Source organism: Callospermophilus lateralis, chromosome 15 (genome assembly GCF_048772815.1).
Source record: "Callospermophilus lateralis isolate mCalLat2 chromosome 15, mCalLat2.hap1, whole genome shotgun sequence".
NCBI lineage: Eukaryota > Metazoa > Chordata > Mammalia > Rodentia > Sciuridae > Callospermophilus > Callospermophilus lateralis.
In genome coordinates this window covers 57,087,613-57,114,164 of record NC_135319.1, presented here as the reverse complement: position 1 = coordinate 57,114,164, position 26,552 = coordinate 57,087,613, and the positions used below count along the sequence as shown (strand labels likewise).

The 26,552-nt window shown below is 35.5% G+C and overlaps 2 protein-coding genes across 9 annotated transcripts in view; one reads left to right on the top strand and one right to left on the bottom strand.

Moving 5' to 3' along the window:
* Positions 1 to 26,552, bottom strand: part of Shld2 (shieldin complex subunit 2) — an 83,608-nt gene that overhangs the window by 50,823 nt on the left and 6,233 nt on the right. For 6 of the 8 annotated variants that reach the window (XM_076835115.1, XM_076835123.1, XM_076835117.1 and 3 more), the window contains 2 exons: positions 26,056 to 26,129; positions 24,886 to 24,956 (listed from right to left, as the gene is read on the bottom strand). The gene's annotated coding sequence lies outside the window, so the exon portion shown is untranslated. Of the gene's footprint in view, positions 1 to 24,885; positions 24,992 to 26,055; positions 26,130 to 26,552 lie in introns of those variants that run through there. The other 2 variants (XM_076835116.1, XM_076835122.1) reach the window with 2 other exon arrangements.
* On the top strand, positions 14,761 to 15,731 carry LOC143381169 (mitochondrial import receptor subunit TOM20 homolog). The gene has a single exon (XM_076834516.1). It carries the CDS (start codon positions 14,826 to 14,828, stop codon positions 15,261 to 15,263), a length of 438 nt encoding a protein of 145 aa, XP_076690631.1. The 5' UTR covers positions 14,761 to 14,825; the 3' UTR covers positions 15,264 to 15,731.

Genomic DNA, 26,552 nt, shown 5'->3' with positions numbered 1-26,552 from the left:
TTTTTTTTTTTCCTCTTTTTTCTTCAGATACTGGAGATTGAATCCAGGAGCACTTAACCATTGAGCCACAACCCCAGCCCTATTTTGTATTTTATTTAGAGATAGGGTCTCACTGAGTTGCTTAGCAACTTGTCCCTGAGGCTGGCTTTAAACTCTCAGTCCTCCTGCTTCCACCTCCAAACTGCTGGGATTACAGGCATGTGCCACCACGCCCGGCACGCCTAGCTCCTTTTAAAATTTTGAGGCAGAGTTTTGCTAAATTGCCACAGCTAACCCCAAACTCTCTATCTTCCTGTCTCAGGCTGCCAGCAACTGGGATTACAGGCATGTGTCCCTGTACCCTGCTGGGAGCTCTCTTTTTTGATTTATTTTTTTGCTGCCTGGGATTAAACCTAGGGGCCCTTAACCACTGAACCACATCCCCAGTCCTTTTTATTTTTTATTTGAGACAGGGTCTTACTAAGTTTCCTAGGGTCTTGCTAAATTGCTGAGCCTGATTTTGAACTTGCAATCCTTCTGCCTCAACCTCTCTAGTTGCTGGGATTACAGATATGTGCCAATGTGCCCTCTGGAAACTCTCCTTTTTAAAACACAACTGCCAGGCTTTTGGTTTGCTAGAGTGTTCTCTTAGATCTCTGGGTACCAGACCTTGTTTTCTGCAGTTCAGGTGCTCTCTTTCAGCCCTATTCCTCCTCATTGTCCTTCCTTTTTTTGTTTGTTTGTTTGCAGTGCTGGAGATGGAACCCAGGGCCTCACACATACCAGGCAGGCAAGCAAGTGCTCTACCACTGAGCCACATCCCCAGTCCCCACCTTCTTTTGGAGGTCAGCTTTCCTACACTGGGTGGTAGCTTAATGTCTCTCACCTCTCCAGCCCTTTCCTCAGTCATTACTGGTTGAATACAGGGAGTTCCAGTGTACAAGGTAGGGGTCTCAACCCCAGATCTTTGCCTGTCTTCAGCCTTCTAGAACTGAAAATCAGTGCTGCCTTAACCTTAGGAGAGGTTCCATATGACTCAAATAGGAGTTCTGTCATTCTGTGAAGCATTCAGTGAAGACCTATGATTAAGATAAGAGCAAGAAGAAGGTTCTTTGGTACAAGAGCTGATGTTCCTCAGCTGATATTCCACAGGATTCTAACCTGTTGCATCAGTCCACATGCAGATATAGCTTAGTAGTAGAGTGCTTGCTCAGCATGTTCTAGGTTCTAGGTTCAATACCCAGAATCAGGAAAAAAAGACAGGGAGAAGGAATAGGAAGAAGATGATAAACAGAAAGAAAGAGGAGGAAAAAAGAAAGAAGATAATTTGCTGATTCCTTTCTTCCCATCTAAGGCAGATTCCTATTCCTTAGGCTGTTTTATCTCAGAGCAGCCATGGGTTTCTTCTTTATTATGAAGGTTGAATTGTTTTCTGAATCATTTGTTTGGTTCATTTAGGTTTCCATGTATCCTTGATTCTCTGGTAGGTTTGTAAAAATTTCAATTCTAATTTGGCTTCTAAGGGTTTTCAGGGAAAGAACAATAATATCATGCAACTTTGTACATCTGAAAAGCAAGGAGACTTCTTGCCCCGTTTTGGATGGTTCCCGCCCTGGTATACTAAAGTGTCTGTACTCAAATATCACCTTTTTCAAAGACACTTCCCTGACTCCATTTAAAAAGTCTCACAGATACCAGTCACCCTTCATCCCCATACCCTACTCTTTACTTTTCTTCCATTGCCCTCATCTCTTTGAAATGTACTTGTTTCACTTCTTTAGTTGTCTCCTCTACTAGAAGTTAGGTTCCATAATGACATGAATTTTGTTTTTCTTATTTGTCAGTATATCCACAGGAGCAAATATGATTGCTCATAAATTATAAATAATTTTAGCTTGCCTTGAAACTAATTAAATATAAAATTATTATTGTACTTTATAAAGTACTTATTATAGATACTCTTCATAATAGCATAAGAGAATTACAAAATCTCTCAATGAAAAGCAAACATTATTCATTGCTTGCAATATTGGCTATAAATAGTATTAATATGGTTAGTACTTTATCACTTTTTTATCTTTTTGTTTATTTGTTCTTTTTAGTTATATATGACAGTAGAATGTATTTTTGCCTATCATACATACATGGAGTATAATTTCCCATTCTTGTAGTTGTAAATGATATAGAGTTATACTGGTCGTGTATAAATAAACATAGGAAAGTTCTCTTTGATTCATTCTGTTGTCTTTCTTATTCCCATCCCCCTCCATTCCCTTCATTCCCTTTTGTCTAATCCAATGAACTTCTATTCTCCCCTCTCTCTTATTGTATGTTAGCATCAAAGACAACACTTGGCTTTTGATTGGGGGGACTGACTTATTTCACTTAGCATGATAGCCTCCAGTTCCATCCATTTACTGGAAAATGCCATAAATTCGTAATTCTTTATGGCTGAGTAATATTGTGCTGTGTATATGCACCACATGTATTTTTTATATCACTGAAACTAGCCAGGCATGGTGGCACATTCCTATAATCCCAGTTACTTGCTACCCAGGGGCAAGGAGACTGAGGCAGGAGTGTCATAAATTCCTGGCCAGCTTTGGCAATTTAGCAAGATCCCTCTACTAAAAAAAAAACAGGGTTGGGGACATAGTTCAATGGTAGAGTGTCCCTGAGTTCAATCCCCATAACACCACAAAAAAAAAAAAAAAAAAAAAAAAAAGATTCTTGTTACACTGAAGAACGAAGTGTGTCTTAAAAAATTACTCATACTTTATCTTACACTTTGTTGTCAATCATTCACTCTAAGCAAGTTATCAATTAAAATGAAAAACTTTGTACAAACTAATTCAGTAATGCTGAGGTAAATACTGTTCAAACTCACAAGAGGTAAGTTCTCCAACTTATACACAGATTGTGTGTTCTTCATGTTGTTATGTTTTGTTATTAAAACTTAAAAAACATTTTTTCCAAACAGAAAAAATTTTGAAATTAAGTTTAGATACTGGACAATAAACAGAGGTCAATTTAACCCATAAATTACCTAAGAACTACAGAAATGGAAAGGAATAAGCATAATTGTTAGGTAATTTTCAACCACTTCTTTTCCTTTGTGCTCCCCACAACTAGCAAAAGGCTGCGGGGACAGGGTGGATTTTTCTAAGATAGGAATTGCACAACATCTTGGTAAACACAAAGAGTATATAACAAAGTACTTGCCTTCTGTCTTTAAAATATTCATTTAATGAATAATGAATAAGAATTCAGACTATTATTCAACCACCCTGCTTCTATAAGGAAATGCATTATGATTTCCAACTAAATGAATATTTTCCTTAATCTTGGCAGCAAGATAAAAGTTGAGCACCAAGAATTATAGAGTGTATAATTATAGAGTGTATAGGTACTCCCATAAATTTCCTAGAAATCACATTTTGGTCACTCATACTGTTTCTAAATGTATAAATAATTAAATTGGGATTTCATAATATAAAACTTGCCCTCCAAAATTTCCCTAGTTTCTTTCTCCTTACCAATATTTTAAATAAAAATAGCCACCAACATTTTATCTGAATCAATTATTTGCAGTTTCTATTTCTATATTAACTATAATTATAGTTAGTACAGAAGGTTATCGATCATAAACTTAATACAATGGCCAAAAACAATACAAAAAAGTAATTACAAGAGTCAATATCCAAATAAAAATCTGAGTAAACGCAATATTTCTATAATGCAAGTGCAACTATCTATACTTCAACATTCCCAAAATGAGGTAGACAAAGGTATACAACACAAAGTTATTCAGTGACGATAACAAATTATTTTAGTCATCAAAATAATTGCAAAAATTACTGAAAATTGTAAGTTAAAATTACAGAATTTAGTAGACAACCTATTCAATGTCCAAAGTGATTACTAACCTTCATATTTTAAAACCTGAAAAAAATTTACCTAAGAAAGGAAACAATTCAATATCTGTAATATATCTGCAAAGGAATAGGATGATTTATCCAGATACACAAAGTTCCCTTCAAACTTTATGGAATGAATGATAATCACATTTTTTTCTTCCAAATATAAAATTCACATGGATTAACACCTGAAATAAGATAAGGCATAAAGCCATCTAATCTAGCATTCAAAATTACTCCATGACAGTTATTTCTCTAGAGTGCATTTTCTGCTTTAAAAATCCTTTTGGGAGTGCTGTGGGGAATATTGGTAACTGAACCCAGGGGCACTTTACTACTGAACTACAACTCCAGTCCTTTGCTTATTACTTTTTTTTTTTTTTTTAAGACAAGTTCTCACAAAGTTCCTGAAGATCTTTCTGAGTTGCTAAGGCTGAACTTGAACTTAAGACCCTTTTACCTCTGACACCTGAGTCTCTGGGATTACAGGTGTACACCACCACTTGTGGCTCTGCTTTAATATTTTATACTTCCAATAATGGGCTGGGGATGTGGCTCAAGCTGTAGCGCGCTCGCCTGGTGTGTGCGTGCGGCCCGGGTTCGATCCTCAGCACCACATACAAACAAAGATGTTGTGTCCGCCGAGAACTAAAAAATAAAGATTAAAAAATTCTCTCTCTCTCTCTCTCTCTCTCTCTCTCTCTCCCACTCTCTCTTTAAAAAAAAAAAAAACCTCTAATATTTTATACTTCCAATAAAACCATTTTATTTTACCTCTCTACAATGACTTCATTTTATGCTAATTAGTAAAAGCTGTATAAGCATTTGTTGGTTACAAATGAAAGAGACTGAACTGACAATGACAGTGAAGGACAGCAACAGAGAGAGACAACGGCATCAGTGGAGACAGAAATGTCTCTTAACCACCTAAGACATTAACACATTAACACAATATCTTTCACAGAAACATGATTGTGTGTGTATGTGTATTTCACATGATAAACACAATCAGCCACTGAGCTTTACTCCCTGCCCTCACATAAAGATTTAAGTGATAAGTGATGTCTTTATACGATGATTGAAAATTTTTATTTTACATTCAAGAAAATTTAATTACAATTAATTAGGTCTACTCCCAGTTTCTTCAACTTTTCATCAATTTTTTATTCATAAAAAATTTTCAAGTATTATCTCAGACATTATAACCAACAGAATAATTTTTGCTTGCTTGAAAGTCCATTTTCAAATCCAAGATTCATATTTTAAGATTACACCCCTGATAAACTACAAATTTATAGTTACATTTTGATTCAAAAATATTTTCTATATGGGTAGGGCTGAAGTTCAGCAATCCTCAGCACCACATAAAAATAAGTGAATAAGTAAAGATATGTGTCCAACCACAACTAAAAAAAATTTTTTAAAACGTTTATTTTCTTCTTTTTTTTTTTTAAAGAGAGAGTGAGAGAGAGAGAGAGAGAGAGAGAGAGAGAGAGAGAGAATTTTTTAATATTTATTTTAAGTTCTCGACGGACACAACATCTTTGTTTGTATGTGGTACTGAGGACCCGGGCCGCACGCAGACCAGGCGAGCGCGCTACTGCTTGAGCCACATCCCCAGCCCTAAAAAAATTTTTTTAAATATATTTTTTTCTGTAGAAAAAGCATTATTCAATTTCCTGCTTTAGTAAACTATGCAACAAAAAGTGAAAACAAAGAAAGCCAGGAAATCTAATATGTCACTTTTAGATAACTATCCTCATATGAAAGTAAATACCATCAATTCCAAGCATACTCTAAACCTCCAGAAGTAGGTGGCTGGAGTAACAGTGCAGCACAAAAATTTGACACTATTCCTATAGTGTTATGTTTATATTTTAAAGTTTTCATTCTGTAAAACAAATGAAGCAAATTGAGACTTAATTCTTACAATCCATCTGGCTTGCAGAAGGGCTGGCTGTTTTTGAGTATGAATAGTCTCAAATCAACATTTTACTATCCATTTTTCTTCATTTCTTCCAAAGTATAAGAGCATTAAAATTAATCTAACAGGTCTGGAGGTCTAGCACAATGGTAGAATACTTCCCTAGCACACACAAAGCCCTGGGTTCTATCCACTGCACTTCAAAATTAAAAAATAAGAATGCAGGTGCTTTGAAAAAGTTTTGGTACTTCTTCAAAAAGTTAGACATAGTGTTAGCAACTGACCCAGTAATTCCATCCTAGATACATACTAAGGAGAAGTAAAAACCATGTTCCAACAGAACTTTATGCATGAGCATTTATAACAGTACTATTCATAATATCCCAAAACAGAAACAACTCAAACATCCATCCATAAACTGACAAACAGGTAAAATTAATATGGTATGGGAACACAATAAAATATCACTCAGATAAAAAGGAATGAAGTACTGATATATGCTACAATGAGAATAAACCTTAAAATCATTAAGCTAAATGAAAGAAGTCAGACACAGAAGGCAACATGTTGTGTGATTCCATTTATATGAAACAGAGTAAGCAAATCAGAGACATAAAGCAGATGAGTGGCTGTCAGGAGCTGGGGGAAGGCAGGAATAGAAAGTGAGTGAAATGCAGTTTCCTTTTGGGATGATGAGAAGTTCTGGAACTAGATAATGGTGATGGCTGCAAAACAACAGGAACGTACTTAATGTCACTAATACATCTATGTCATATAACTACATATCTTACTTAACAAAAGAAACCCTACATAAAAAAAAATTGATGCTGCCTTCTCATCAGAGAAAGCCAACTTCTGAAATAAATGTTGATTGCTTTGGTACCCATTTAAAACTCTGTTCTTAATTTGATAAGTATATTATAAAATTAAACCTTTTTTCTACAATATCCCTACTTAAGCTTTTCTATTTACTAGGAATTCTCATTATTTCCTACTTTGCAATGCTTAGTCCACCAGTGTAGGAATCAATTTCATATTTGTCTAAACAATTCAAGTGAATTTTAAATTGGACACAATATTTTATTAAATTTGGCTTGCTAATACTGTGCTAAATGTTAGTAAGGAGGGAAACATGTTTATTTTTAATAAATGAGATCAGCAAAAGAAGAAAAGCATTTTAAATAGCAAACAATTTAATACTGTACTACTCATAAACTTCTTTGATAGTTTGTTTGATATTCAACAGAAAAAGGCAACATTTTAAAGTCATGCCAAATGCAGAGCCAAACAATTTCTTTTTACCCAAGTACAACAGGTAATACCACTTTTGTGAAACCTAATTCTAGGCAAGGCCAAATTGAGCTACTTATATAAAAATATGCCCACTAGTCACTCATAGTGTTCTATTTGCTCTTACTGTGATTTGAATAGAGGAGGCTATGTCCATGAATTAACCATAGAATCTACCAGATTAATAACAGTTTCAAATCAGACAGGCGACCCATGTCTATAATCCCAGTTTGGGAGGCTGATGCAGGAGGATCACAAGTTCAAGGTCAGCCTCAGAAATTTAGTGAGAACCTGCTGGACCCCTGCAAAAAAAAAAAAAAAAAAAAACTGAAGAGGGCTGGGGGTGTAGCTCAGTGGTAGAGTGCCCCTGGGCTAAATCCCCAGTACAAAAAAAAAAAAAAAAGTTTCAATTAAAAGTAATAACTTTTGGGACAGGGCTGTGTCTCAGTGGTAGAGCACTTGCCTAGCACGTGTGAGGTACTGGGTTGATTCCCCGCACCACATAAAAGTAAGCAAATAAAATAAAGGTATTGTCTCCATCTACAACTAAAAAAATATTTTTTAAAAAAGTAATAACTTTTATTTGGGTTCCATCCAAACCAGAAAATAAACTATATGCCTTTTGCATATTATTACTTATTTTAGTCTAACAATAACTTTACAGATAACAGGCTTACATAAGGGCACAACACCAGTATATTACAAAGCAAGGATTCAAACCAAGGTCTGTCAGACATAAAATCATTTCTAGTAAGACATTCTAAGGATGGTTTGCAAAGGAACATATTCCCAGTTTAATTGTCAATCATATTCTCTCTTGAACATAGTTTCTAAATGATCAGGGAATGAGAAGAGAAAAATATGCTTAAAAAGAACATTGGTGGGGCTGGGGCAATGTTCTAGCTCAGTGGTAGAACATTTGCCTAGCATTCTCAGTATTGCATATAAATAAATTATAAAGGTCAATTGACAACCAAAAAAAAATTAAAAAAAAAAAACATTGCTGAAGAAAGCAGGTAAGTGTCTGGGAGAAACATTCAACATATTATGTACCTACTATGTGCCATATGCTGTGGGGCTCTTATATGCCTAAATATTTAATTATTGCAAAACCCCTGGAACATAGGAATTTTTATATATAAGGAAACTGAAGTGTAGAGAAACCTGTCAAAGTCATAGAAGTTGCAAGAGATGGAGTCAGGACTGGAAACTAAATTTAGTTCATCGTTAAATATTTACTGAATGCGTACTATGTACTAGGGCTGTAAAAGAGATTTAAAACAGAATATTAGAAATCCCCCATCACAGAAGTCAAACTAAAACCCCTTTCCTTTCTTTCTTTCTTTTCTCTTTTTTAAGGTTCAGGCTCTAGCCTAAACTCCTGGGCTCAAGTGATCCTCCTGCCTCAGACTCCTTATTAGCTGGAACTACATGGGCATGCCAAAATACCTGGCTCTCAAACACATTTTCTTTTTGTTCAGGAAGTTGTAAAACTGAAAAATCCCCATAGATATCTCTTTGAATAGTTCTATTTTAAATGAATGTTTAAATGTTTAGGTTATACACATTGGTAATACCCATAAACCCCAAACATAGAGTGCTATGAAAACCAAACAAGCATCCAGTAGTAAATTCTGTCCTACATGCAGATTTTTAACAATACTACCAGATGATGCCACATTAGAAAAGACACTTCACATGTTTTGGAGGATGATTTAAATCATTAAACATTCTATGAAGACTGAAGTTGTATGAGATTTTAAATGGCAACAGTAAAATTTCAAAAAGAACAGAAGAAGTCAGCACAAAGCTAGTTTAACATTAATAATAAGTGAGCTAATAAACAGGTCTATGTTTACCCCATCAGGTACTGCTTATTATGTCATCTTGAAAACCAGAAGGAAACTGGTTTTAACTCCCATATAACCTGTATCATGACAACATCACTTTACCACAAATCAGCTGATGCCAGCATAAACCTGGGACAGTTCACATTAAAAAACTGTTTCTTCCTTTCCAAGCACTTTCATAATTCATTCGTGTGCAGACTTTATAGACTATCTCCTTAAGGGAAAAAAAAGGGACAATTAACACAGAACATTTGATATGCCAGATACTACATGGGTTTTCTTATTTAATTCTCATAGCCATCTTGCAAGATATTATCATGGTCTATTAGACGAAGAGACAGAACTTTTAAGAAACAAAGTAACTTTTCTAAGACCACATAACTAATAAAAAGCATCATGTTCAAATTCAGATGTAAATTATTATAATGTTGCACAGCACTAAATGGCTGTCACTTTCTTAATCTGCAAAAAATAATAAGTAAGTAATAAAGGAGATGAACTGGATCATCTCTAAGATCCCTAAACATTAAAAATTTTATGAGAATATAATCTTGGGGCAGGAAAAGCAGAGTGCAAATAACAACTTGGATTAAAAAAATTATAGCTCTTTTTAAAAATTCCTGGGAAAGGTCACTATGAAACAGAATACAAAACAGTTTCAGGCAGAAAACTTCACACATAAATATAACATTTAGTATTATCAATAGAGAACCTAGTTAGAAAAAACTAGTCCCATCTTAAAACAATGCCATTGTAAAAGTCTGCAATTAGGCAGTTGGGGTATCGCTCAGTAGTAGAGGACTTGCCTCCTATGTGTGAGGCACTGGGTTCGATCCTCAGCACCACGTAAAAGTAAATAAACAAAATAAAGATACTGCATCCATGTATAACTAAAAAATATGTTTAAAAAAGTCTGCAATCACCAGTGTAAGCCAGCTCAGACAAGGTCTAGGGTCGAATCCATGGACAACTAATCCATGAATAAATATTGAAAAATCATGAGGTTCTAGAGTCAAACAAGTTTGAGAAATGCTGGATTTAACATCAGTCCTGTTTCCTTACTGGCTGCAAGTAGTATATTGGGCTTGACACCTATGAAGTCATTCTTTTTTTTTTTTTTTGTAATGGACACAATATCTTTATTTTATTTATTATTTTTATATGGTGCTAAGGATCAAACCCAGTGCCTCACATATGCTAGGCTAGGCAAGCACTCTACCACTGAGCCATAAACCCAGCTCTAGAGTCTTCCTGGATTTGAATCCCAGCTCTTCCATTTCAGCTCAGCCATGTGATTTCTAGTAGATAAAGTTATTGTAAAGGTTAGAAAGATTGCTGGATGCAGTGGCCCATGACAGTAATCCCCAAAACTTGTTAGGCTGAGGCAGGAGGATCACAAGTTCAAAGCCAGCCTCAGGAACTTAGTTAAGCCCTAAGCAATCTAGCAAGACTCTATCTAAAAATTAAAACATGAAAAAGAATATGGGGGCTGGGGATGTGGCTCAAGTGGTAGTGAACTCGCCCGCGGGGCGATGGGTTCAATCCTCAGCACCACATAAAAATAAAGATGTTGTATCCACCACAAACTAAAAAATAAATATTAAGAAAATTCTCTCTCTCTTTAAAAAAAAAAAAAAAAGAATATGGATGTGGTTCAGTGGTTAAGTGCCCTGAGTTTAATTCAAGGTACAAAAAAAATTAAAAAGATTAATGCATGTGCAAGTCTTAGAAGAGAGCCCTAGACTGTGCTTGATAAATGTTACATTATTAGTAGTAATACCATTTCCTCCCTGTGAATCACCAAGCAGGGAGGGGACATGGTGTTCAGTTTCTCAAAGTTATTTGAAGATAGAACCTACTTCTTTACAGAACAGCCCTCAATAAACCTGGTTGCTTTAAAAAGAATAAGAAACAAAGAAACTCTAAGAAAACAATATACAATGCCAATGCTAAAATGTCTTTTTAAAAAGTAGATGGAATTTTTACCTCCCAAATTTTCCTTAACTTATCTGCTACCTCCTGTCTTTGAAATAAAGTTCTAAAAATGACAAAAGAAACATGAGGCAGCCGGCACAGAGACGCACACCTGTAATCCTAGCAGCTCAGGAGGCAGGAGGATCTCGAGTTCAAAGCCAGCCTCAGCAAAAGGGAGGCACTAAGCAACTCAGGGAGACCCAGTCTCTAAACGAAATATGAAAAAGGGCTGGGGATATGGCTCAGTGGTTGAACAGTGCCCCTGAGTTCATTCCCTGGTACCAAAAAAAAAAAAAGAAGCAAACAAACATGAGGCAAGTTGGCCCACTAGTTGAAAAAATAGGAAAATTGTGAAATATTATTTCTTTCTAATATTTTCTTCTCATATGTCAGTGAATATTGTGAAATATTATTTCTTTCTAATATTTTCCATTCATATGTTTTGTGAGACACAGAGACAGTTAAACACGTAATGAAGTCATATTTCCTGCTGGCAAAATTATTCTTGGTTTAAACAGCAGAATTATACACATCAATATTTCTTAGTGCTCTGAAATAAGACATGCTTCTAGATTTTAAGTATTACAGGACCTGAGTAAGTCCAAAGCATATTTTAAACATGCCAAAGATTAATCAGTATTTTAAGATAGACATTTCAGGAAAGGCAAAACTTTCAGAGTACAATTTTAAAACTTTATGAAATGATACATTTCTTACAATTCTGAAAAATGCATGTTTAATATGTAGCATTTCAGGTTATACTTCAGAATTTATCATTAATTCTACATGTCTTAAAACAGATCATTAGTCAATCATGCTGCTATTATTATTGGGATTATTACTATACAACTTTTTTGTATTCTCTCTTAACCTGGTATCAAACTTTGCAAAGGCTTTAAGACCTAGTATTTATCACCGTAATTTGAAGTTAGGGTTATCTATACTCTCACCCACCTCTTTAAAAAAAAAAAAAATCCAACAGGCAATAATTGCTTCCATCCAGATCTTCCTTTTCATCCAGGACTGAGCTTGTCAAAGAATGAAACAGTTTTTTTTTTTTTGCTAGGGTATTCTATGGTACACTGAGCAAAGGCTACAAAATGCTAAATCTTACTAAGTAGACCTAAAAACAATGAAGCTATCTAGCTTTGTGCATAATCCAGCATCTTAGTCTGTTAGCATAAACACAGTTTCCCACAAAATTAATCAAAATTTTGAGATCAGCTAAGATCACCATATTTTTCACCAGTCACAATCATCCAAAATTTAAGTCCTTACAAGTAATTCCCCTTTCTCATTGCACTCTCATCTCATTCTTGCTCTGTATGTGTTCCCCTTCTCCTCTACCCTCACATATCCCCAATAACAATAGTCACTGATAGCCCTTTAAACTCTTCCACTGTAAACAAATACCCTAAATCCTGAATTAATTTCACCAACACTCTGGAAATCTTTTTGTCTAAATTAAAACCTCAGTGACAACTACTCTTTCACTCAACAAATGCAGCCTGTACAAGTCATCATTTGTTTACCATCACAGTTGAGAAGTCATTTATTTATCATCACAATTTGATACCCTCACATAAAAGTACCTCTACTGAGGCTTATGTTCTCTCCCCATCACACTCCGACTCTCTGTAATGGGTGTTGACCCTAGGGGCACTTTACCACTGAGCTACATCCCCAGTTTAGGGTTTTTGTTTTGTTCTGTTTGAGACATGGTGTCACTAAGTTGCTGAGGTTGGCCTCAAACTTACTATCATCCTGTCTCAGACTCTGGAGTCACTGAAATTACAGGCATGAACTACCACTCCCCAAATACTCCTCAGTTTATGTCATCTCTTAACCTCTCTCTCCTTATTTCTGTTATTTACTGACCTGGACACTCTTATGTTCACTATGACTTTGCAACTTGGTTCAGAACCTTCCCACCCCTCAATCTGCTACTTTTCTGAGCAACTCACTGTTTGTATTGCTAACTCCTCTAACAATCTAGCTTTAGAGTCCCCTTATCTCAATCCAATAGTCTTCACTTTGTCTATACTTTGAAAACCCACTCCATAGTAAGATCTGTATCCTGTCATAACCAGCAACTGGTCTTCCTGTTTTTAAATTCCACTATCCAATCTCCACTACCAACCACTTAATATGCCAGCAGCTACCTTCTGATTTCATTTATTCCCTATTCAGCCTAGACTCAAAGGTCCATCACTTCACTCTCATGATTTAATCTCTTGTCTCCTTAACTATTGTGTCAGATTAGCCCATAAAATTAAAACTAGACTGACCCAGTTGTTTAACTTGTCTGCTCACTTAGGTTGCTAAATCCTGAGAAAAGGGGGAAAAAATCTTTCACATAACTGTATATACCAGAACAATGAAGTACTTCTAAGTACTCTAATTCAGTTCACCTTCTTATTTCCTTAATAACCTTCTCGAAATACTCCTTTTCTTCTCAATGTCTACCCTGAAATCACCATCTTGCTCCCCTATAATCAATCTCAGCAGGTTTTTTTCTTACCTCACTGAAAAAAAAAATACTTCGAATGTTGATTCCCCAAATTCCTCACCTACCATCCATACACTTCCCCATCTGTAATATCCCTTCTTCCTTACTCCTACTTCAGCAGAAACTATATTCTTATTCTTCCTAGAACCCAGTATCTTCACTCCATTCCTGCTAATCTTAAGGACAATTTCCTTTTTACTTAATCTTCAAATTCTAATGACCTTTTCCATATACCATATAAATATGCTGGAGTCTTACCTAGATTCAACATGCTCCTCTATCTACTATCCTGTATCCCTACCATTTTTCCTAGCAAAACTTTTTTATTTTTGATTTAATTTTCTTGGTACCAGGTATTAAATCCAGAGGGGCTTAACCACTGAGACATATTCCCAGGAAATAGTATATATATATATTTTTTTACTTTATTTTGAGACAGAGGCTCACTAAGTTGAATAGGGCCTCACTAAGTTACCAACGTGGATTTTGAACTTGTGATCCTCCTGTTTCAGCCTCCTGAGCTACTGGGATTACAGGCCTGCACTACCCTATCTAGCCATTGCAAAGGATTTTTAAAAGAATTGTCTGCTCTCTTTCACCAACTATTCCCACTTACTCTATGAGCAATCTAACATTTATCTCTACCATGAAGATCTTATCAAAACTATTCTATAGAAGCCTAATATTAGTTCAAAACAAAATATTTTTTTGAAGGGGTGGGGATTAAACCCAGGAGAGCTCTACCACTGAACTACATTCCCAGCCCTGTTTATTTTGAGACATTCTCACTAAGTTGCCCAGGATGGCCTCAAACTTGTAATCCTCTTGTCTCATCCTCCCAAATTACTGGGACTACAGGTATATACCACCACACCCAGCTTCTTTTTGTTTTCTTTTTGCTTGCTTTTCTTTGAAGCACAAATGTTTAATTTTTTTAAGTCCAATTTATCAATTTTTTTTCTTCTTCTTCTTCTTTTTTCCTTTAAAGTGCTAGAGATCAAATCCTGGGCCTCACATATACTAGCCAAGCACTCTACCACTGAGCTACATCTCTAGTCCAGCTGCCTGCACTTTGGGTTTCATATTTGAGAAGATGTTGCCTAATCCAAAGCATAAAGATTAACACCTATATTTTCTTTTAGAGTTATAGTTTTTCTTACACTTAGCTCTTATATTTAGGTCTTTGATCCATTAATTGTAATTATTGAAAGCTAATAAGAATGTCAATTTTAAGATCTAAAAACTTAAGAGAGCTTTTTAAAATACTACAAATATGGCTTTAAATATCACTAATCAAAGCAGGAACATCCTTCCGGCGTCCAGAGCGACGGGCGGCGAGGCTCGTTCGAGTGCTCGCGGCGGCTTCGCCGCACTGAGAGAAGATGGTGGGCCGGAACAGCGCCATCGCCGCCGGCGTGTGTGGGGCGCTCTTCATCGGCTACTGCATCTACTTCGACCGCAAAAGACGGAGCGACCCCAACTTCAAGAACAGGCTTCGGGAACGAAGAAAGAAACAGAAGCTTGCCAAGGAGAGAGCTGGGCTTTCCAAGTTACCGGACCTTAAAGATGCAGAAGCTGTTCAGAAGTTCTTCCTTGAAGAAATACAACTCGGTGAAGAGCTGCTAGCTCAAGGTGAATATGAGAAAGGTGTGGACCATCTGACAAACGCAATTGCTGTTTGTGGACAGCCACAGCAGTTGCTGCAAGTGTTACAGCAAACTCTTCCACCACCAGTGTTCCAGATGCTTCTGACTAAGCTCCCAACAATTAGTCAGAGAATTGTGAGTGCTCAGAGCTTGGCTGAAGATGATGTGGAATGAGAAACAAACGTCAACATAATAAAATCTCAGATAAAAATGTTAAAAATTGTTAACTTGGAAGATGAGCAGCTCTGGGGGAATAAGGGCAAATGCGTTTGTCATAGACTGTCCTACACTGAAGTCTACCAAAGTTATTGTTTGCTTTGTGTAGATCCATTCATTTGTTTTATTTATTTTTCCCAGTGAAAAGTGTATTTTGATAGAGCTTTTCATTTTATAAATACACTATAAATTACCAAAATATCACAGATTTTATGTATTCCTAAGACATGCAGTTAAAGTGTATGCATGGCATAGGTTTCTTGGGCTAAAAAACAGCCAGTTCTCAGTTTTAAAAGTTAGGCAAAAAAGTGTGAAGAGTGCACATTTTTTAAGCTAGTACATTTTACTATAAATCAGAAAATTGGATAGAAACTTTATTGTTTGTGAAAATGAAGCATTAAATCTTTGATCATTTCATCTCTGAAACATGAGGTGTGCTACTGTGCTGTGTTAACTTGACCTCCTCTCTGTGTATCGGTCCTAAAATCTTTTATTTAAATCAGTGGGCTTCTGTGTTCTGGTATTATATCCTTATTTTAAGTATATGGGGTTGCAGGTGGCACCAGGAGTTAGATCTGTATGTACCTGGTGTCGCCACATGAGCTTTGCCAGTACATGTCTGCTCACTTTCCTCATTCATAGAAGGAGAGACTGGTCTGCTGATCCCTCAAGAGTCCCTTTCAGTTTGCAATTCACCTGAGTGTGCAGCCAGGCCTTGCATTTTTTTTTTTAATATTCTGAATTTTGCATGCTTGCCTGAATTAGTATTTCTGAATTGATCTTTTCTAAATGGTATGACTGTCTTCGTTTTCACTAAGACTAAATAGTTTTGTCACTACTGTGTAAATTAATCTGAAACTTAACTTTTTAAGTAACTGGGATGATTCCTTTTTTGCTTTTATCTTCAGTGTACCTCCTTAATTCTTCAGCTTGATTGTCTTGTGTGGTAAATGAAGTGTGATCTTGTGACTAAATATTTGGGAAGACTGGGGCTGGTGGGACCTTTTATTTTCAAATAGTGGCATATTATCTGAGTCACGGACTTCATTTCAGAACTGAGAATAAATAAAGATCCTTGGTACTTAATGGCAAAAAAAAAAAAAAAAAAAAAAAAAAAAAAAAAAAAAAAAAAAAAAAAAGCAGGAACATTTAAAAAAATTTTTTTTAGTTGTAGTTGGACCCAATACCTTTATTTATTTATTTATATGTGGTACTGAGGATCAAACTCATGCCTGGCATATGCTAGGCGAGTGCTCTTTCGCTGAGCCACAACCCCAGCCCCAAAGCACGAACATTTTGATGGCATAGTTCATAACTACAGCTAGAGGAAGAGGCAGGTATTAACAACTATAGTTCTCCCAAAATGATCAAGACAACATAAAAACTTAAAGAGTTCAGAGAGAAACAAGAGAGCAAAGTTAGATTAGATATAAGTTCAGATTTTACCTCCTGCTCCATCTGGAGGTAAGTATTACTATGAGGAAGGGTAACAAAAATATCTAACATGTCAGTGGGGAAGGACCAGAATAGAAGATAATTTTATATATGTATGTTATGGTACAGGAAACTACACTTGGCAAAATCTTGCATCTAACACTAGATCACAGTTGGCAGCAATGCAATAGCCAGTGACATGTATAAACCATATTCTTAAAAAGTCACTCAGAGTCCTACACAGACCAGCATGATGCAGAAAACCACGGAGGAATTTCCTTTCAGCCAGTGAGCTCAAAACAGCCTGAGATTCAGGAGAACCCAGCATGTATAGATATAATGACCAGATGCCAAGAAAGCAGCAATGACATCAGTCTCAGATGTGGCAGGGGCAGAGAGCACCATTCAAGATCAAGCCAGTCATTAGCAATGTCCTAGAAGGACAGAGGATGACACAAAGATGGTATGCCTCCCCCTCACTACCAGGAAACAGACTTCTTTACTAATATCTTCTGTTGGGGCGGAGGGAACTATGTGGAAAAACTGAACATTTACCCAAAGGACCGAGTATTTACCCAAGGATTTGAATTAATCTGGAATTAACTTAGCTAAACTCTAAGCTACTGACTTTATCCTAAATTGGCAAGATAATTCAGCAAGATCATTTTCTTCTACTCAGTAGAAACAAGAAGCTCTACAGCTAAGAAAATTTTAATTACAGAGAAATAAGGACAGTATTGTCTTTTTTACATTTAAATTTGTAGTCTACAAAGTTTATGCCTACTGTACTTCCAATTGGATTTCCTGCTGTACAAATAAAATATGAAGCTCTTTCCTCCATAATCTGACCCTTATCTGCTGCTCCAAAAAAAAAAAAAAAAAAAAAAAATTCCATTCTCCACTCAGACTTGCTTGGATTTCTGTCCATTCCTAAAAAAAGTCAAGATCTTTCCTTTACCACAATTTTTTCACATGCTGTTTCCTTTACCTGGAATGCTTTTCCCATAGCTCTTTATTTAGGTTGTTCCAATTCAACCCTTTAGTTTCTGTTTAAATGCTTCTTTCATGAAGAGGCCGCCTCTGAGCACCTTATATAATGTTAAGTATTACCTATTATCCTGTAATGCAATACGCTATTATTTTCTAGCTAACATTCTTACAATCAGTAGCCTCTACACTGGGATGAAAATTCCACATTAGAAGAGATATCTGTCTTGTTTACCACATACCCCAATGTCTGGTTGATAATAAGTCTTAACAAATGGTTCCTACATGAATGAATAAAACAAAAGTGTGATACATAAAATAAACCCAAAATTTTCTCATAAATTCAAAAACTAAAAAGCTAAAAATAATTAGTGGATAGTGGGGCAGAGCTCAGAACTTACCTAGCATGTACTAGGTCCTATAGGTCCTATATTCAAGCCCCAGTACCGCACACACATAAAAGTTAAAAGCAGACATTCACTATTTTTTAATTTGAATATTAAAGTCAAACAGAAGACCAAAAATAAGTTTCTATTTTTGTTTTTTAAAGAATGCAATTATAGAAGTCTAGAAATATGATACCTAAAATCATAGGTACCTTCTTCAAGTTAAAGCCATTTAAAATGGAAACATGAAATAAAAACAAATCATCAAGACAAGTTTCTTTAAAATTAAAATTTGGACTGGGGATATATGTCAATGGTAGAGTCCATGCTTAGTACACATTAGGCCCTAGATTCAATCCCCAAGTCACAAAACAATTAATTAATTTTAAAAAGTATATGAATACAAACTGCAAAGGAATAAAATCCGGTCCTTAAAACCTTTACTGAAGAAAACAGACAATGAATATAATAAAAGATGCTCCACACTCTTTTTAAACAATAATATGTCAAGGCTCCCCTTATGAATCTATAGATATAATGCAACATCAAGTAGAATGTGTTTTTTTAAATTAATCATGATCAATACCAGAAATATATAAATAAGTTCCAGTTTTCCAAAATGGTAAGATAGATTTCAATCAATTCTTCCCATTAAAACAACAAAAAATATTGGGTGAAGTATGAAAAACAAATTCTTAAAAGTCACAAGTGAAGAGTAAGGAGTTACTCAGTCAAAACTATAAAAATAGGGAGTCTAGGGAAAATTAACATTAGAGCTGCTTTTGACCTGAGGGTGTCTGGTCATCAGGAAAAATATTTTTGTTTGAGGGTCTTATGGGTTAAGAGGAACATAATTTAAAGCACAAAACCCAAATAAAATAATGAGTTTAAAAATGTAACTTCTCCACAATGACCTGTGGCGCCAAAGGGCAACATTCTCAAAGTAATAGTCATCTAAAAGTAAACCAGTCCCTGCAGTCTTATAACAAAGGTTTGCATAGTTTCATGGTTCAGGGAATTGTAAACCTTGGATCAAGGAGGCACTCCACCTCTTCAAAGGCACTTATAGAATAAATCACAAAAAAATTAAAAGTTGGAAAATACTTTTATATTTTACAAGAGTAGACTGAGACACAGAAGATAAAGAGAACAGAAGAGGGTACAGATAGTATTTGAGGGGGTAGCAGATGAAAATATTCTAGAACCCATGAAAGGTCCTCATCAACAGATTCAAACACCACAAAGAAAAAGCATACAATAGAGGGTTATTGGGAAAGCCAATAAACTGGCCCTATGTAGAGACATAATCTGGTAAATGCCTCTTGATCTCTCACCATTTTTTCTCCCATAGGACCCTCCCCTTCTTCAAAAAGATACATACACATACTCCACTGACAGTGAACTATGATGCTGTTACCTAATATGTACCATTTACGCTTGGGTTAAAAAAAATAGACACTTGGATTCCTTTATAAAGGGAAACAATGATATTATAAAGATACATATAGATTAAAAATGAAATTACAACAGGAAAACCACTTTATTGACAAAGTCACATCACAGATTTCTGGCCAGCATTCAGATTGAACAAGGTGGGACATCTGCCCAAAAGACAATCAGTCACGTGTAGCCTAAGAATGGGAAAATCAGATCACAGGGTACTAAACATGTTCACCTAAAAGGGCATGTTGGTCTGGAACAAGACAGGGATGCCCTCTCTCACCACTTCTATTCAATATAGTTCTCGAAACACTGGCCAGAGCAATTAGACAGACGAAAGAAATTAAAGGCATAAAAATAGGAAAAGAAGAACTTAAATTATCACTGTTTGCGGATGATATGATCCTATACCTAGAAGACACAAAAGGGTCTACAAAGAAACTACTAGAGCTAATAAATGAATTCAGCAAAGTGGCTGGATATAAAATCAACACGCATAAATCAAAGGCATTCCTGTATATCAGCGACAAATCTTCTGAACTGGAAATTAGGACATCTACCCCATTCACAATATCCTCAAAAAAAATAAAATACTTGGGAATCAACCTAACAAAAGAGGTGAAAGATTTATACAATGAAAACTACAGAACCCTAAAGAGAGAAATAGAAGAAGATCTCAGAAGATGGAAAAATATACCCTGTTCATGGATAGGCAGAACTAACATCATCAAAATGGCAATATTACCAAAAGTTCTCTATAGGTTCAATGCAATGCCAATCAAAATCCCAACGGCATTTCTTGTAGAAATAGATAAAGCAATCATGAAATTCATATGGAAAAATAAAAGACCCAGAATAGCAAAAGCAATTCTAAGCAGGAAGTGTGAATCAGGAGGTGTAGCGATACCAGATTTCAAACTGTACTACAAAGCAATAGTAACAAAAACAGCATGGTACTGGTACCAAAACAGGCGGGTGGACCAATGGTATAGAATAGAGGACACAGAAACCAATCCACAAAATTACAACTATCTTATATTCGATAAAGGGGCTAAAAGCATGCAATGGAGGAAGGATAGCATCTTCAACAAATGGTGCTGGGAAAACTGGAAATCCATATGCAATAAAATGAAACTGAATCCCCTCCTCTCGCCATGCACAAAAGTTAACTCAAAATGGATCAAGGACCTTGATATCAAATCAGAGACTATGCGTCTGATAGATGAAAAGGTTGGCTCCGATCTACATATTGTGGGGTTGGGCTCCAAATTCCTTAATAGGACACCCATAGCACAAGAGTTAAAAACAAGAATCAACAAATGGGACTTACTTAAACTAAAAAGTTTTTTCTCAGCAAGAGAAACAATAAGAGAGGTAAATAGGGAGCCTACATCATGGGAACAAATTTTTACTCCTCACACTTCAGATAGAGCCCTAATATCCAGAGTATACAAAGAACTCAAAAAATTAAACAATAAGAAAACAAATAACCCAATCAACAAATGGGCCAAAGACCTGAACAGACACTTCTCAGAGGAGGACATACAATCAATCAACAAGTACATGAAAAAATGCTCACCATCTCTAGCAGTCAGAGAAATGCAAATCAAAACCACCCTAAGATACCATCTCACTCCAGTAAGATTGGCAGCCATTATGAAGTCGAACAATAACAAGTGCTGGCGAGGATGTGGGGAAAAGGGTACTCTTATACATTGCTGGTGGGACTGCAAAATGGTGAGGCCAATATGGAAAGCAGTATGGAGATTCCTGGGAAAGCTGGGAATGGAACCACCATTTGACCCAGCTATTGCCCTTCTCGGACTATTCCCTGAAGACCTCAAAAGAGCGTACTACAGGGATACTGCCACATCGATGTTCATAGCAGCACAATTCACAATAGCTAGACTGTGGAACCAACCCCGATGCCCCTCAATAGATGAATGGATAAAAAAAATGTGGCATTTATACACAATGGAGTACTACGCAGCACTAAGAAATGACAAAATCATGGAATTTGCAGGGAAATGGATGGCACTGGAGCAGATTATGCTAAGTGAAGCTAGCCAATCCCTAAAAAACAAATGCCAAATGTCTTCTTTGATATAATGAGAGCAACCAAGAACAGAGCAGGGAGGAAGAGCAGGAGGAAAAGATTAACATTAAGCAGAGTCATGAAGTGGGAGGGAAAGGGAGAGAAAAGGGAAATTGCTTGGAAATGAAAGGAGACCCTCATTGTTATGCAAAATTACATATAAGAGTTTGTGAGGGGAATGGGAAAAAAATAAGAAGAGAAATGAATTACAGTAGATGGGGTAGAGAGAGAAGATGGGAGGGGAGGGGAGGGGGGATAGTAGAGGATAGGAAAGGTAGCAGAATACAACAGTTACTATTATGGTATTATGTAAAAATGTGGATGTGTAACCGATGTGATTCTGAAATCTTTGTAATGTTTTGAATAAAAAAAATAAATAAATAAATAAAATAAAAGCAAAAAAAAAAAAAAAAGGGCATGTTGGCCAACAGGAGGTTTTGGCTCAAACAACCACCAAAAATGGATATACCAGGCTGTGGTTGTGGCTCAGTGATAAGAGTACTCATCTAGCACACGTGAGGCACTGAGTTTGATCCTCAGCACCACATAAACATAAATAATGGTATTGTGTCCATCTATAACTAAAAATAAATAAATATACCTATACTAAAATTAATTTCTTAATTTTCATACCATAGCTATATAAGATGTTATCATTAGAAACTGGATGTGGTGGTGCATGCCTGCAATCCCATAGAAGTGGAGGCTAAGGCAGGAGGATGACAAGTTCCAGGCCAGCCTGGGAAACTGTAATAGCCTGTCTCCAAATACAAAAATAAATATAAAGGAAGTGGTAAAGTGGCATTGTGTTCAATTCTTAGTACCACTAGGAAAAATTAAAAAGATGTTATCCTTAGAGAAAGTTTGGTGAACAGTTTATGGGAACTCTGTAGTATCTTTGTAACTCTTATCTAAAATTAATTCTAATAAAACAATTACTACAAAACAATTTATGATGAATAAAATTACTCTAAAACAAAACATCAATTTCAGAAAGTAGAAAAACTGAATACATCCAGTCATTATTTTTTTCACTTATTAGTAACTTAATTGTATCAGACAGTAACTTTTGATTATTTTTAGAGCAATTTTTAAGCATCTCTATTTCATTTTTCAGAATGTTTTGAGTTTTATCCTACTTTTTAAATTCTAATTCATTTTTTGCCAGTTTCTATTACTTTAGAGTAATAACCACAAAGAAAAATTAGAAAAACTTAAATGTGGGGCTGGGGTTGTGGCTCAGCAGTAGTGCGCTCGTCTTGCACGTGGGAGACCCTGGTTCGAGCCTCAGCACCACATAAAAAAATAAATAAGTGAAATAAAGATGTTGTGTCCAACTACGATGTTGTGTCCAACTACAACTAAAATATAAATATTTTTTTAAAAAAGAAAAACTTAAATGTTCCATGAGAACATAGCAGTTGACTGTGAAAAAATACGAAAATAGAGTGATATAGATTAGAAATTTTATGAATTTATATAAATAGATTAGGAATAAAATAGTAAGTATTCCTTGCCGATCCATCTATTCTGCTTCTTAATTCAGACATCTAGAGTTGTGTAACTGCAGAAAATCTGTAGATGAAAATGCAGTTATGGTGGATTAAGGGATAACCTTTCTGTTATTTTCACTTTTATATCTTTTAAACTTTTACCCAAGAAAGTATTAAAATAAATGAAAACCATAGAAGGCAAGGAAATAAAATTTCTCAACACTTAGGTTTTTTAGTTTGTTCTACTTAATTTAAAGCCAACTGTGATTCTTCCTCTAATGTGAATTGGTTCACATTTTTTTGGTGTGTCATATATCATAAAAAAAGAAAAGAATATGAAATTAAGATTACCCAAAGTCTACAACTCATTGGAGCCAACTTATAAGAATATACCAAAAAGAGTATTATTCAAAATAATTTATTTTTTGACTACAGACTATTAATACCTGACTTAGGAAAAAAAAACACAAAGGTAGGGGATATATACTTTAACTTGAGCCTCTCATCACAAACTTCTCTTATTCTTGAGGAATCCTGTTATTTCTCTATTTCAGTACCTTCCCACTGATATATGTTTTCACTGAATACTCATTCCTGCTTTTTCTTTTTGAATAGGTGGTTTGAACTTTCATTGTGGATGGCTGACAGATGTCAATTTCTAGAATCAAGATGTAGTTTTCAATGGCCCTCTAAGAATGCAATCTTAAAGATTCCACATTTAATGGGAAGACTGTGAAAAACAATAACTATGTAAAAGCCACTGTGACTTTCTACTTCATGTATCTTCAAAGTAGTCTAATCCCAAGCTATGCTTCTATTACTATATTATTATAACACAGAGAATTAAGTCTATTATTTCTGCCCTTATGACAAAGAAAGGCAAGAAGAATTTCTAATTTCAACATAAAGGCCAGATGAGCCCTCTTATTATTTTAAGCCACTTGCCTACATACACCAATGACAGTAACAAGTCCCTCATGGAAACTTCATCAAAAAGTCTGCTGAATCATTTAAGCACTTGCTATTTCATCATAAACCCTAAAAGTTAAGTATAGGTTTCTGTTCTGTCCTTCATTCTAGCAACGGAATAAACACCATAGTGTGAAACTATTGCTTTATAAGCTGCCAATGTTTAATTCAGGAGGCATAATCTAAAGACAATCATCATTATGTAAGATCAAAAAAAGAACTAGAATTTGTAGATTTCCCAATGCAGAGAAAAGAAAACTGTATCATAATTCCCAGTGTCATATTTAAGAATTAACCCCACCCTTAAATTTCACTTGTATTCTAAGGAATTACATTATCACAATAAGATAGCAAAGTGCAATTTAGTGATTTTCTATGGCAAATATGGCAAACACTGTTGATTGCCTATCTAACAATCACTCCTTCCACCCTTCCTCCCTGCTCACAGATTCTGCTTATACTTCAGGGGTTAAAAGTGCCTCCTCTATAAAAAGTCCTCCTTCTCACCTCCCTTACAACCAGGGCAGAGCTAGGATGTAACCCAATCCCAACTCTGGGGCCTAAGAGAGCTGAAGCTGGATAGCAAGTCTTTGGAGGAGGTTACCTTCAACAATAAAGGGGTATACACAGGAGGAGGAAACTGCTCTTTCTCTGTAGCATTTGATTGTACCTCCATGTGAACCTAACCTCCCCCTACCACCACCACTAGGTGCTAAAGCCATCTTAAAACCATTAGGACAGGGCTGGGGATGTGGCTCAAGCAGAGGCGAGCTCACCTGGCATGCGTGTGGCCCGGGGTTCAATCCTCAGCACCACTTACAAACAAAGATGTTGTGTCCGCCGAAAACTAAAAAATAAATATTAAAAAAAAAAAAACAAACACTCTCTCTCTCTCTCTCTCTCTCTCTCTCTCTCTAAAAAACAAAAACAAAAAAAAAAACCATTAGGACAAATATCACTAATGTGATGAATATAACACAGAGAATAGAACTTGAGCATCTTATAGTTTCACAGACCCTTAATTCTAACAGTGGAAAAGTCCTACCTCGACCTTCTTGATAGGTAACAGTTTATGGCTTAAGCTTAAGCCATTTTATTTGGATATTGTTGGTATCTGAAAGCCAAAGCCAAAACATACTAACTAATCTAGCTAGCAAATAACTGTTCACTTCACACTCTCAGGTCAGGAAGTTAGGTCTCTGCTATTTAGTGGACTCAACACTACAACCCTCTCTACCTTGATCCCTAGTGCTTCACTGCCATATATCTTCTCTTCCTTTTTAAAATTCTAATTGTTGTAAGGACTAAGCTTAATGTAATTATATTCACATCTATTTCACATAAAGTCTTTCTTCCACAATTTTTCCCTGATGATGAAATAGAAGGTACTTTTTGCTTCTCTGATACACTTTTCAGTTATGTCTGCTTTTAACAACTTTACAAATGTGCCCCAATTTTTAGCTTACATTTTCTCTCTTACTATCCAAAGTCAAGTCACATATTGAAATCACAATTGATCTAAAATTTTTAAAAATAAAATGCTAAATACAGGATAAGGTTTTGCTTTTACAGAGTCACCAAGAACATTAATAAATACAGCTAAATAATGTGTAACTGAGTCTGGTATCCTTTGTTCATAACAAAAAATTTAACCCAAATTTAAAAACAATGAAAAAGACAAAGTGAATAACTGCAGGTGAAATCAGAATTCAACCTCTTTTAAAGAGACTTAAAAATTCTTGAATGCTATATTTAAAGGGATAAAGATCATACTATGAATTTCCATGTTTGCTTATAATAAAGAAAGGCTCCTTAAGCAGGAGTTGATAAAACTTTTGTTCAAAGTTACTCAGAAATTCAGCAACATGAAAACTAAATCAGTCAAACAGACATAACTAACATTTGATTTATTAGGAAAATAAGGTTTTAGAGGAAAGACCACAAACCTTGAAAACTTCAGATCCTTTTCTTTGATACAACTCCTTTTATTGTTATTTGGCTTATTACAAAAACTTGCTCACTAAAAAGAAAAAAAGTCACAATTAAATACTTTTCAGAATAATCAATTAGAAATACAAAGGCAAACTAGAAAATGGTTTTCTGAAAGTTTCAACACAAAAGTTTGAAAAACAACCCATTATTCACCACAATTACCAGTACCTAAAAAAATCATAGCTAGAGGATATTCATTTTCAACCCAACTGTTGTTTAAGCCAAATTATTGCATTGATCAAACTGTTTTTAACCAAATGTATGCAACCCTAAATTTGCAATCTATGATCTCATTTATCTGCAAACTCTGCAAATGCTGCTTCTTTAGCAAAGGCTCCACTCCTATTTCCACTTTCTTTAGCAAATTAATGATTAATGTGAACTAAAATCCCCATAAAAATATGGAATATGGGGCCTGATCTCAAGTTTTTAATTGCTTATTTTAAAAGTC